A 14,259-nucleotide genomic window follows, 5' to 3' on the forward strand; every position below is an offset into this window, starting at 1 on the left:
AGCAATCATTTTGGTATAGCAGGGGTGCAAAGATTGGGGGGCCAGGGATCACATTTGGCCATTGAGTGGCATGCCTGGGATCCACACCCCACAAAGAAGGTGCATCCAAGGCAAAGAAAGGAACAGGTCTAGGTAAAAAATTAAATTTGGTTTTAATTTAAGGTTAAATTTAGTTATAAATGAATCAAGTTAATAGGACTCTTTGTGTATTATTATTAATATTATTTAAATTTATATGCCATCCAACTCCCAGTGACCTTGGGCAGTTACAACAAAAACATTAAAAACAAGAAAAAAAATACAGTGATAGACAAAAATGAAGACTGAGGATGAGAAGGGTGGCAAAAAACTGGACCGGAATGAAACAAGCTCACATAGTCCAAAGACGGGTTCACTCACCCTTGCCAGAGGCCTGGGTGAAAAGCCAGGTTTTCAAGACCCTTCAAAACATCAGCAGGGTGATCTCAGGGGGAACCTCATTCCAGAGGGCAGGCGCTGCTAGGGAGAAGTTGTCAGCCTTACATGGTAGACCAGACCAAGAAATAGACATCAGGTGTGCCTAAAACTACTTTTATTAAGATTGGCTATAACAACAGAATTTTGCAGGTCTGAATGTGCTTCTCCTTCTTTTTTATCTTCAAGAATTTGGGGGATGTCTGTCTGAGATGCTTTCAGCCCCCTCCCCCCCTAATTTGGTTTCTGCAGTGTTTATCTGCATATTGCCTTGATAACAGATCTTCCATCTCTCTGTCAAGGTCATCTTCTTTACTCTCTACAGAAGGTGCACTTCCAGGGTCCCAATAGATAACATCGTTTAACTGACGGAACCTGGAGTGCGCCAACCCTGCCATATAAAATTGGCCAGGCAGATGCTATGGGAGACAGGCGATCCCTTAAGTAGGTAGACCCTATGCCACGTAGGCCTTTATAGGTAACAACCAGCACCTTGAATTGCACCCAGGAACAAGCTGGCAATCAATGCAGCTTGCGAAGCAGAGGTGTTACATGGGCATACCAAGGCATGTTCATCACTGCCCACACTGCTGCATTCTGGACCAGCTGAAACTTCCAGGTGGTCTTCAGGAGCAGTTCCATGTAAAGCACATTGCAGCAGTCAAGCCATGAGGTGACCAGGACATGAGTGACTGTCTAAAGAGCCCCCAGTCTAGAAAAGTAAACAACTGGCATACCAGATGAAACTGTGCAAAGGCCTTCCTGGTCACAGCTGCCACCTGCTCATTGAGCAGGAGCTGTGAGTCTAGAAAGACTCCCACTCTTCAGTGGGGAAGTGCAACCTCATCTAAAGGCAGAGATGGAACATCCCTAGATCTGGGCAGCCCAAACATCCACAGCTGCTCAGTCTTGGTAGGATTGAGTTGGAGATGGTTGCTTCCCATCCAAACCCTAACAGCCTCTAGGGACTGTGACAGAACCTTGATGACCTCACTTGGGTGGTCCAGAGTTGAAAGATATAGTTGGGTATCATCAATGTACTGACGATAGTAAGGTAAAGGCAAAGGGACTTTCCCTTGACGTAAAGTCCAGTCGTGTCCGACTCTAGGGGGCGGTGCTCATCTCCGTTTCTAAGCCGTTAGAGCCGGCGTTGTCCGTAGACCCGTCCGTGGTCATGTGGCCGGCATGACAACACGGAACGCCGTTACCTTCCCGCCGAAGCGCTACCTATTGATCTACTCACATTTGCATGTTTTCGAACTGCTAGGTGAGCAGGAGCTGGGACTAGCAACGGGAGCTCACCCCGTCGCGCGGATTCGAACCGCCGACCTTCCGATCGGCAAGCTCAGCAGCTCAGCGGTTTAACCCGCAGCGCCACCGCGTCCCTCATGTACTGACGATACCGAACCCCAAATCAACAGACGATCTTACCCAGTGGTTTCATTTAGGAGGGGAGAGAGTAGAACCCTCCAGCAGCCCATACAGGTGAACAATCTTTCCTCCCCAACCAACAACAACTGGAACTGGCCCTGGAGAAAGGAAGAGAGCCCCCAAGAAGTGGTGCCCCCAACCCCCAGCCCATGGAGCTGGCTCAGAAAGGATAACATGGTTTACGATATTGAAAACTGCTGAGAGATCAAGGAGCACAAGGATGGGTGCACCACCACCATCTCACCTCTGCCATTGACCATCAGCTAGTGTACCAAAGCTGTCTCAGTACTAAATCCTGACCTAAAATGGGTCTGGATAATCCATCTCCTCCAGGGTTCTCATCAGCTGCAAACTGACCCCTTCTCAGCTTTCCCCAAAAAGGGAAGGTTAGAGACTAGCCGATAGTTGTCAGAAACCATTGAATCCAAGGACAATCTTTTGAGGGGGGAGTGTACAACCCCCTCCATCAGAGAGGCTGATGCTACAGCATGGACCCAACTGCAGGTCACCTACCTGGCTGCTTTTATGACCCAGGAAGGTCCCAGATCCAGTAAACAGGTGGTGAGCTGACCGCACAGAGAACCCTGTCCATTTCCTTGGGAGTCACTGGCTGAAACTCATCCCAGATCACACACCCAGGCTGTGTCCCAGGCCTGCCCAGTCAGAGTCTAAAACAGAGTGAATCTGAGCTACTTTATCCACCAGATAGCCTGAATAATCCTCACAGTGCCCCAGCAGATGTTATAAGAGGCCCTCTCTACTCAGTAAGGATCAGGTCACCCCAAACAGATGGCTATCAGCGGACACAATATGGAGAAATATTGATGTTTTGCCACCTTTATCACCCCAATCCCTAATCATGGGCTCTTACCTGTGTCAGGTCAGACTTGCTTCGAGTCTTTCTCCCATGGTGCTCCAGGTGCTTCTTCTGGTGCTTCATCCCCCAGGATTGGTGCACAGGGAGAGGCTGATCCCAGGGTATTTAATAATTTCTCTCTGCTGCCACATTAAAAATTGTAATTTTGTGGCAATTTTTTGTGGGTCTATAGGGGCTGCTCACAAGGTTTTTGAAAGTAGCGTGAGACTCTGGTGTAAGAATATGGGGCAGTTTGACCAAATCATGCTTGGAAGGGAGAATACACAATGGAGAAAAACAGACTTATTTGTGGTCTGCAGAACCATGACAGACATTGAGAATGTCTTTGTCTGTCTCTTCAATTCAAGCCAGGAAAAGTTACTGTAGTTGTGATTACACTGATAGTTTGCTAGACAGAGTATCTCTGGAATTAATTGGGTTTTGAGTACACATTTGTCAGATCAATGTTGAAGAAATTTTTGAAAGGTATACTAGGATTTGGTCACTGTCTAATGGGAATTCTGATTCTGATAGCTGCCAGGAGTGAGTGCCAACAATCAAACTGCTTGAATGAGATTTTTTAACTTTGTGAAACTGTTGGATTGAGCAGTAAAAACAAGACATTTCCTCTTTGTGGAGCTGTGACATTTCAATTATTGTTTACACTTCCTTGACTATTTCATCTGCTTGTTTGTTTACAGCCTGCCAAAAAGAAGCAGAGGGCACAAGTCATTGAATTCTTCATTGATGTTGCTCGTGAGTGCTTTAACATAGGGAACTTTAATTCACTGATGGCAATCATCTGTAAGTGCGCCGGTGTCACTTCTGTATGTTTTTATGGATATTCAAAGATGATTCTGTTTCTTAATGTCCTCCTCCATTGGTCATCTTCTTTCCCTCTAGCTGGGATGAACATGAGTCCAGTATCCAGGCTAAAGAAGACATGGTCAAAAGTGAAAACAGCCAAGTTTTTTATTCTTGAGGTAATATATGGAGAATTGTGTATCTATTGAGACTGAGTGTTCATAATCAAGGGTCACATGATAAAATGGACCTTTCATACCGTGTCAAATTCTGGATACAGAAAGAGATTCCAGAATGGAAAAGCTCTCATCTACATAGGAGAGCAAATTCATTTCACTCCAGATACAACCATAGAATAAAATAAGAACCACCCACCAAAAAATTTGCATCAGGAAGCATTCTACATGCATCCTTAAGAGTTTATTTCCACAAAAATGTTACAGACTTAAGGAGAGAGAATAAAAGGAGGTAACAGAAAGTGACTGATCTGCATGGAAGAAGTTCCATCATCATCTCAATTCACCCGTGTCATTTAGCCTTTTTGTCAAGTTATAAGCACTGTGATGGAAAGATAATACCAGATACTGTCTGACTCAGTAACATACACATGGCCCTGCTCTCTTCACTTCCCACCCCGCCCTCTATTTCAGCACCAGATGGACCCTACTGGCAATTTTTATAACTACAGGACTGCATTAAGGGGAGCTGCTCATCGGTCCCTGACAGCACACAGCAACAGGGAAAAGGTACTACTGTTGTTATAACTATGAACATTTTACATGCTGCCTCCAGGAGTTCATTACCACCCCTTGAAGTGGGTGAGGCTGAAAGATGGTTGCTTGTGGTAAAATGTGGGGCTTCTACCTGGATGCATCCAATCTTGGTCTAGCACTCTTAACAACTACATTACAGTGGCTTTTTATCAAGAGTGGTAGCTATAGCACCAGGCACTCATGAATGAACTCCTTTATTTTTTCAGTAGGTACTCAGTTATTTCACAAGCCCTGTTCGCACATTGCATGCAAAATTGTGACAAAATTGACACCAGGGTCATGCATTTAGGTCTGCCTCAAAGTTTGTTCCATTCCTTCTGCTCCTGCTGCCAGGGCGATCCTGCACTTAGTATTTAGAACTCTACTAGAAAAGTGTTGAAAACAGCAAGACCAAAAAGGCTGGTGTAGCGTGAGTGCTCATCCTCACCAGGGCCCATCCTAGCTTTGCCTTCTAGCTGGAAGTTAGTCATTCCAAGTCAGCACTCTGCTTCAGTGTGTGTAGATGTTCATTTACTCTGCCTTACTGAAGAAATGCCAACAGTCCTTCCTGTGCATAATTAAGTTATTCTGCTATCACTTGTCATGTAGAAGTAGTTATATCTTAAGGTATGCTGCGTAACTTATACAGGAGTTGAAAGAGGCAAGCAATTCAGACCAAGGTACAGTATTTCTGGTTTTTAATTCTTCCTCCAGTTACACTCTGCCTTCTTTGCAACATGTTTGGCACAAGCGATTTGACAGATCTCTAGATGCATTTAGGCTGGGTTCATATGTTGAGGAAGTCATGAAGTGTTTCTTTGGGTTTAGTGTGTTGTGTGAGCCCATCCAGTTGTGTTTTATTCAGTTCAGTTGGTAAAACAAAGCATGTCTTACTGTGATGTGCAAAGCCAGTCTTAGGGATGCCATCCTAATATGACTTGTACAATAATGTTCTTATGGCATCTGGATTTTAAATTCCGATTTTTGTGCCTTTATTGTGGAGCTTTACAATAGAGTTTTCGCAATATATATTCTCCAGGTTAGTTTATCTCCATTATTCTGCTGTGCATATTTATATGACTGAGAATATGATAGTGCCTGAGATCACTGTCAGAAAACATAGATAGCAGTGATTGAAAGGTTTCAGAGACACTAGTGCAAGCTGCCCAGATTGATCAGTACTGAAATCAGGCAGTTTCATATGAACAATCACTATACACTGGGTGGATTAGGAGCAATTAAAGGAAACTGGGATAACTTGCAAGTTTGTTGCACATGTGTGTGTGTGTGTGTGTGTGTGTGCGCATGCGTGCTTTTGAGTCAGTGTTGACTCTTGGCAACTGTCTGGACAAGTTCCTGCAGTTTTCTTGGAAATATTTTGGAAGTGGTTTGCCATTGCCTGCTTCCTAGGGCTAAGAGAGAGTGACTGGCTCAAGTCACCCAGCTGGCTTTGTACCTCAGGCAGGATTGGAACTCATGGTCTCTAAGTTTCTAGCCTGGTGCCTTAACCCCTACACCAGACTGGCTCCCTGTTTGTTTTAGGTGCACTGAATGTGTAAAATAGTATTTTTACTTCCATAAAGAAAAGCTGTGGGGTTGTCAAACACATAGAATTACAAGACTGTCATATAACTGAAAATGGCACTGTTTGTTCCTCTGTGATTATCCCTAACATGTTATAATACAAATAAAATCAAGAAGGAGCATTCTAGTTCTACAGATTATTCTGTGATTGATAATATCAATTAAACAAGAGCAAAGAGGTAGTACTCAAAATGAGCAAATGTGATACATCATTGACTTTAATGGACCACAGTTAACTTCATCAATCATATGAAATATTACCCTATATTAGCAGTATACACACAAAATACACTTATGTTTGGAGGCAGGAGGGTTGCATTCAGGTAGGAGTTGCAAATCTCTTTGTTGACTTTGTTGTAACAAACTAACATAGCTACCTCTCTGGCAATTAACTGGGGACTTCTTATCAGTGAAAAGTAATTAAATTAAGTATCATGAGAAAACTATATTTCTCAATTTTTGTATTAGTAAGCCCTTATTATATAAGGGACGCGGTGGCGCTGCGGGTTAAACCGCTGAGCTGTCGATCGGAAGGTCGGCGGTTCGAAACCGCGCGGCGGGGTGAGCTCCCGTTGTTAATCCCAGCTCCTGCACACCAAGCAGTTCGAAAACATGCAAACGTGAGTAGATTAATTGGTACCGCTTCGGCGGGAAGGTAACGGCGTTCCGTGAGTCATGCTGGCCACATGACCCGGAAGTGTCCTATGGACAACGCCGGCTCCAAGGCTTAGAAACGGAGATGAGCACCGCCCCCTAGAGTCGGACTCGACTGGACTTTACGTCAAGGGAAACCTTTACCTTTACCTTAAGCCCTTATTAGCTGTGCTGTAAGAATCCTTTGCATGTTGACCTACACCAAATGAGAAGGAACTTCTTAAGTATAGGTTATTTAACAGTAGAACAGGCTGCCATGTATGGTGAGCTTTATTTGCCGAAATATTTAAGGAGAGGTTGGGCAACAGCTAGCAAATATTGGCTGATTGTTTACTTATTGCTCACGTTTATATGGCCACCCATCTCACACAAGGCAACTCTGGGTGGTGTACAATTGATAAAAACAGTGAATAAATAAAAATCATTGTAAAAAGATTAAAATGATTATTAAAAGAATATTATCAAAATAATAACACTAGGCAGGATTGTCCCTGGTTATACTTGGATGTGGGTGTCATGCTCCCAGATCAAATGTTCCCAGAACATCTGATCCGACTCTCATGCATGAATGGAGTCAACACGGGTTGAGACTTGCGAGTCAGTAGAAGTGGGAGTGGGGACAAGCCAGGAGTGTGAAAGCATCTTGTTTGGACTCTCTCTGGGATCCAAGGTCAGCCGGCAGAGCCGTTGCAGACACCTGCACACAACTGAAGGGACTGGCATGGAAAGGGGGGCTGCATACCAAAGAAGGGGGAGGGGGTTGAGTTCATTGGGCATTTTAACTTAGAGAAAGCGCAGGAACTTCTATTTGCAACTTTTTCACTGTACTGCACACTACACTCCATTAAAGAGATTTCTACTTAACCACGTATGAATCAAATTTAATGGTAAGCTGAGTAAGTAGTCATCACAATGGGATCTTCTGGGGAGTCCAGAGCTATAAATTAAATTAGGAAGTTGAAAAAAATATCCCAGAAGAAGGCAGTGCAAAACACTTCCATATCATGCACATTGTGTGAATCTTTCCCAGAGGTTCAATAGAACTAAAGCACTACAAATACAAGTTTCAAACACATGAAAGAAAAATACATTGGTTGGAGGAAGCAAAGAGAGTTGGATTTCCTATTAAAGGAAATGTGCTATAATTATTCAGAAATAAAGGTTTTAGAATAAAACCAAGTCTGAATTTGGCTCGTTACCTGCTCAGCAACAACAGAAAAACAAACATGTATTTTCCATTGACCTGTCCTGGATACAGAATTCCAGCTGCATTGCAAATGAAGATTCAAACCAAAAGACAACCCAACACAATTGGCTAAAATAAACAACCAAAAATTTTCAGTAAAACATACCTTAGGTCTAACAACATTCCATAAAGAAACAATAGCCAAACAAATCAACCAGCAGGGCTCACTTGATAGTCTGCCCAGATACTGAAGGGAACAACCAGGTCTTTAATACTTGGTGAAAAGCCAACAGGGTCAGGCCATCCAGATCTCAGGTGGGATGCTGTTCCACAAAGCAGGCATTGCAACAGAGAAGGCACAGCTCCTGGACCCCACAAGATGGCTCTGCTTAATAGAAGGGACTCGAAGTATGCCCACCTGTTGGTTCTGGTGGGACAAGTAGAAGCGATTAGAAACCTGGATCATAGGTGATAACCAGCTCCTTGAATTGCACCCAGAAGCTTACTGCAGCTCACATAGCAGCAGTATTATATGGGTGTATCATGAAAAACTCAGAATACATTACAGCATCCAGGCAGGAAGTGCCTTAGGTGTGAGTTACTATGAGCAGGAAAGGGCACAATTGGTGCACAAGACAAATCTGTGCAAAGCCCTCCTGGCCACAGCTGCCACCTGCTCTTAAAACAGGAACTGTGAATCCAAGAGGGTCCCCAAATTGTACACTAGCTTTATCTGGGAGAGTGCTACCCCATTCAGAGATAAAGACCAGATCCAGGGGGGCTAAAAACCCACAGCCCTTCAGTTTTGCCAGGGTTGAGCTGAACCCTGTTCTTCCCTATCCAGAGCCTCACAACCTTCAGACCCTGAGAAAGAACTTTGGTGCATCACTTGGTCAACCCAGGGCAGATACATATAGGTGGGTGTCATCAGCTTAGTGATAACACCTTTCTCCATGTCAAGAGATAACCTCACCCTGCAGTTTCATGTGGATCTTACAATAGGATTGGGGGATGGGATCTTAAATAGGAATGGGGAGAGAGTAGGACCCTGAGGAACCCTAGGAAGCAGAATTTAAGGGCAATATTATTCACTGCTGATGCTATACGTAAATTCTGTTCTTGATCTTTTGAAGAATATGTATAAAGTAGGGTGCTTGGGTTTGTTGGTTCATTTGTTTAACACTTGAATAAAGAAATAATATTTTTTTCCTGCATGTCTTAAGTTGGGCAGTGACCAAATGTTTTTGTAAAAAAACTGTTAAAATTGTCAGCCTAGAAGCTTGAAGTTGTGAACTGCTGGAAGCAAAATCTGTACAGACAAAGACAAAGAGTGTAAGAGACAATCTGCTGTTTGAATGGAAGCTTATATAATATCATGAAGTGAATTATTTTAGGCAAATGAAAGAGATGAATATCTTAACACTTTAATTGACATTCTTATTTGACTTGCAAATCTTCAACACGTTCAAGCATGTGCCATTCACATCCATTGCATTCTAAAGAAGTGTTATCAAGAAGCAACTGCATGATGAATTTAATTTAGGGCACTGAAAATAAAGGAAGCTAAACAGGAAAGCCAAAGTGATACCAATGCATCTTGGCCATCAATGCCTTTTAGAGGTTGGCATACATTCCTTTACAGTTTTGTCTGGAATTTTATTATTTCTGTAATTTATATCAACTAATGCATGTTGACTTCTTTTTAGACAGTTGAAAAGCAGTAAGAAGCTACAGAAGCAGAGTATGAAAAAAGAGGAAACAAAGGGCAGCATGGAGATAGATGAACTCATTGTGAAAGAGTAAAATCTGAACTGCTCTCAGATAAAAATGGTTGTATTAGCATATTAAAAACTGAGAAAAATAGCAATTTAATTAGAACCTAATTAAGGGTAATAGCTAGAGCTGCTTTTGTGGGATGATCAGTTACCCTGGGCATACACATAGAAGGAGCCCCACTGAATCAGATGGCTTTATACTTTCAGTCAGTGAAAATATAATCTCAAGCATTATTTCAGTACTCTGAAGTCATCAATCAATCAACTTCAACGGACAAAAAGAGAGAAAGTGAAGACAGAAAAAACACAAATAAGGTGCAATAGAAGGGAATGGTAGGGGTATGAACATTATGCCTCTTTCCTTTCTCAGAGTTTTATAAAACAAGGAGTCTATTCTTTCTGCTGCTAAAAAAACCTCACATGATTTTAGAGTCACAAAAAGGTCATGATGGATAAATGGATGGACGGACGGACTCATGCAGGAAACAGCAATCCAGTAGATATTTGGGTCTTGAGCCATATAGCTCTGAAGGTTAAGATCAACAATCTGAACTGAGTTCAGAAACTTACCGAGGTCATGCAAAGTTGTTGGGCTTCTTATTGGGGACTGATGTATATTAATGTTAACACTTTTGGTAAATATAGGATCCAACATCCATTTATAATAGACTACGGTCATTGTAGGGCTTAGTCTTTTGTGCTTCTTGCATACTTTCTTCCTATTCTCTAAAAATCTCTTCAAGACAGATGGACAGAGATGGCACACCAGCAAATTTTCACATCTGCTTCTCTGATGTTAACACAGAAAACAGGAAAATAAACTTCCACAATATTTTCATTATGCATTTTCACCACAATTGTTTGCCCCATTGGAGTCAACTCTGTAATCTGTTTGATCTCCCAATATTTGGGGGGGGGGGCTGAGTCAGCTTCTGTGGTGTGAAATTTCCCTTTAGACACTCTATGAACTCTGCTTCAGGATAATATTTGCATTGGCCACTAGGCACAGAGCATAATCTGTAAAAGGGTCAGAAAGATCATCAGTGTAATCTGACAGGTTTTCTTGGAACTCCAGTTTGAACCTAGAGATTAAGGCATCAGGCTTGAAACCAGGAGACTATGAGCTCTACTCCAGCCTTAGGTGTGAAAGATGGCTAGGTGACTTTGGGCCAGTCCCTCTCTCTCAGCCCAACTCACCTCACAGGGTGGTTGCTGTGGGGAAAATAGGAGGAGGAAGGAGTATTAGGTAGGTTTTCTGCCTCGAGTTAATTCATTAAAAAAAAAAGGTGAAATAAAAATATTTTTTAAAAAACTCAGTGGCAGGACTTTGTTGCAGCTGATGGTTACCCATGCAGCAGTTATATAGTTATATAACAGATAATTATATCCTGTTATTGCTCTGCAGTTTGTGATAACATAGTTCATTTTCTCTTTTACAATATTTTAAGGTTGAACTTTTATTAGCAAAATATAATGGGAAGAGAAACTGCATGATCTGTTTATCATGTTGCATCCTGAAGAAAGCCAATTCTCTTCTGGGAATTGCTTTTTCCTTTTTTTTCAGATACAGAGAGGAGAAAGAATCACAAATAACTTGAAGTTGTATCAGATTGAGTGACTAGTTTATATCTATGGGTTCTGGAGATTTGATTGACATTCAGCACTCCAATTTTTTTCACCAGTTACTGCAGTTGCTGATAAAGCAGACTCAGGAGAAAAACAGCATACTTTTAATTTCTCAATTTCAGGCATAGCTGATTGCATTGCATGCCACTGTGAATGATTTCTCCCACTTCCCTAGCTTTACCTAGATGGGAAAGCCATTTGTTTGAGCATTTGTTTCTGACCTCAGAATTTCATATTAACAACTCTAGGCCTATCTATCCATCCATCCATCCATCCATCCACCCACCCACTGCTCAATGTTGTTCTTCCTTTTCTTGTCTTCAGCACACTTCTCCAGATCATGCCCTGCTCTGCGTTGTGGACTTTGGGCCACTATGAAACTAACAAGCCTTTGGCACTATAAATAGCACCCACTCCATTTTAGGAACACTAGTTAAACCCTTTCTGTCCTAAAGCAGCCATTTATTGTCTTCTCCATTTTAGTTGCCAGGCATTTTCCAGACTGCCATCTGGAAACTCTTCTCATAGAGTTCTCTCTGATGTTCTTAAGATTTCCTCCTTAATACCAGCTCAGACTAGTAGCCCTTCTTCTACCTCCTATGAGAGAAGCTTATGGGAATATAAACACAGGCTGTCAGCTTCTTGTTATCAGCAAAGCTAGCACAAATTGGCCTCAAGATCTTTGTTTGGGCTACAGCAAGGAAGTCTGCATATGTGGCAGGCCAGAAGACAGACATGAGGATTGCAGGTACTTACCTTTCTGCAAGGCTGTAGTATCTTGGTATCTGCCTAAAAGCTCAGAGTCTGGTTCATTTTCAAAACAACTATAAGTTGTTTTTGAAAGTTGTCCCTGTGAAACATTATTTTATATTTTAAATATTTACATGAAATATCTAGTTTTAGGACTTGAATGGAGAACAGATGATGCTTCATATTTATGCAGAAATATTGAAAATTCAAAAGGGTTCACAAACTTTTAAGCACCTCTGTGTGTCTGTCTGTCTCATAAGAGATAGGAATTCGCTGCCAGGTAGGTTTAAAAATTCAGAAAGATGCTTTACGACTGAAGAGCACACCACAGCTAGTTCTCGTGTGTTACAGTGGAGGTATAGCTGCAGAAGGCTAACTTCTCAGACTAACTGCTTCCTTATCAGCTTTTTTACTGTCCAAGGCCAAAAGCCATCTTAGGAAAAAATGCCTACAGAGGGAAATTCAAGAAGGAAAAAATCAGCTTTCCTAACCTCTCCAGTTGTATTGGGCTACATTCATATAATTCTCAGGCCAATACAATTTGAATGGCACCAACCTGGGGAATGTTGGTCATAGGATTCGGGCACAGCAATTGGTATCATGTGTTTTTCCATTTATAAACAGGATATTTGAAAAGAAGACAAATTCCATTCTTTGCTTATCTGTAAAGCAGTTCTAATAAAGAGAGATTTGGATCGAAATCAAGATTGGCCAGGACATTGTGCTGCCTGAAATATGACACATAATTCTTCCCTCTAGCAGGAATAGGATTCTTGCCTTCCCTCACATAGATTGTATTACTTGGAAATAAATACTGCTACAGGATGGATGGATGGATGGATATAGACACATAACCAGCCAGACAGAAAACTGCATTTTCAGTAGTAAATTTGCAAAGCCATTTGTTATAATAGTTAAGGTGCTGGACTAGAAACCAGGAGACTGTGAGCTCTAGTCTTCCTAAGGGCACAGAAGCCAGCTGGGTGACTTGGACACTTACTCTCTCTTGACCCAACTCATCTCACAGGGTTATTGTTGGGAAAATAGGAGGAGGGAACATTATGTACACTGCCTTAAGTTGCACAAAAAAAAAGTAGATATAAATCTAATAAATACATAAAGTAGTATGGGAAGGAGGAAGGGAAGAGCATTTGTCAGTAGTACTGTACCTCTTAGGGCTAATCTTCTAGGAAAATAGCTTTTTGTGTGCCACGATGAATAGTCTAGTATTCAAAATGCATTGGACTGCAGCTTTATATTTATACTCCTGTGCACTGGTTTCTGCAGGAGCTTACTCCAAATTATTCAAATGAATTGAGTACCAGAGTTAGTATGTTATAGTTAGAATAGAAGAGTTCCAAATTCAGGATGAAACCAGACATGTAGAAGATAATATAGTCAAAGTAAATCCATGTTGTTTCACTTGATGTCAGTGGTGTTGATCCATGAGAAAATACAGCCCTGTATTAAAGACATTCTGTTCACGGGTACCAGTGTTGCAACAAAAAATGATCATATTTTATTCATGTGATTGGAAGTTCATGTGTATCTCAGGCTTTTGTCACAAATATCTATTCCATTTGTTTGCTTAGGGGGATTAATTGTAAATGTTTACTTGACTTTGTAGATCTCTCTACAAAGATCAGATCTCTCTGTAGGGAGCTGATATTCACTAAATTCACATGAAACTTTTCCTTTGGATAAATGATCTTATTTACCATAAACATTATCCTACTAAATATTAATACCTAATCAGTTGAAAACTTGGAATGTATTTAATCTGTGTGGAATTATTGTACCTATGTTTGAGGCCTTGCCTTTGCTGTGTGCAGGGAAGATTAGTCCAGCACTGCAGGTATTTTATGGGTCCCCGAGGCCTAGCTCACATTACTGTTTGTTCATTAGAACTGAAAAGTTAATCTCCTTACTTCGTGCGAATGAACTGTTTTTTATGCATCAAGAACAGAACAGCAGAGACAATTGTAACGCCATTCTCTTCACAGATTGTGATCCCCTTCTTCAGCTTACTGATCAAAGACATTTATTTTTTGAATGAGGGATGTGCAAACCGCCTTCCAAATGGGCATGTCAACTTTGAAGTAAGCGCAGCAAGTATCTTTATCACAGCAAATGTTTTTTGAGCCATCGTGCTTTTGTTTCATTGTAAAGAAACAAAGGCAATTGCTATATACACAAAGACACACATGCAATCTTATTTCAGGATATTTTTTCAAAGCACAAATGCATTGCATATCTACGAGGCTTACATTCTGAGAGTCGGCTACACAACCAAACTTTCCCGGCCTCCTTTTCCACCTCGAAAAGCACCCCCTGAAGGTCAAGGGAAGCAGTTCATGTGATGCAAGCAGATGTAGTCTGAGGCAAAAA

The 14,259-nt window shown here is 41.6% G+C and overlaps 1 protein-coding gene across 1 annotated transcript in view; it reads left to right on the forward strand.

Moving 5' to 3' along the window:
• The window catches only part of RASGEF1C (RasGEF domain family member 1C), a 111,143-nt gene that overhangs the window by 88,429 nt on the left and 8,455 nt on the right, over positions 1-14,259 (forward strand). The window contains exons 8-11 of the mRNA XM_063292256.1: positions 3,442-3,544; positions 3,644-3,723; positions 4,195-4,290; positions 13,875-13,970. Coding sequence (XP_063148326.1) covers positions 3,442-3,544; positions 3,644-3,723; positions 4,195-4,290; positions 13,875-13,970 — 375 coding nt within the window. The remainder of the gene's footprint in view (positions 1-3,441; positions 3,545-3,643; positions 3,724-4,194; positions 4,291-13,874; positions 13,971-14,259) is intronic.

The sequence above is a fragment of the Candoia aspera genome, chromosome 2, assembly GCF_035149785.1.
Source record: "Candoia aspera isolate rCanAsp1 chromosome 2, rCanAsp1.hap2, whole genome shotgun sequence".
Taxonomy (NCBI): domain Eukaryota; kingdom Metazoa; phylum Chordata; class Lepidosauria; order Squamata; family Boidae; genus Candoia; species Candoia aspera.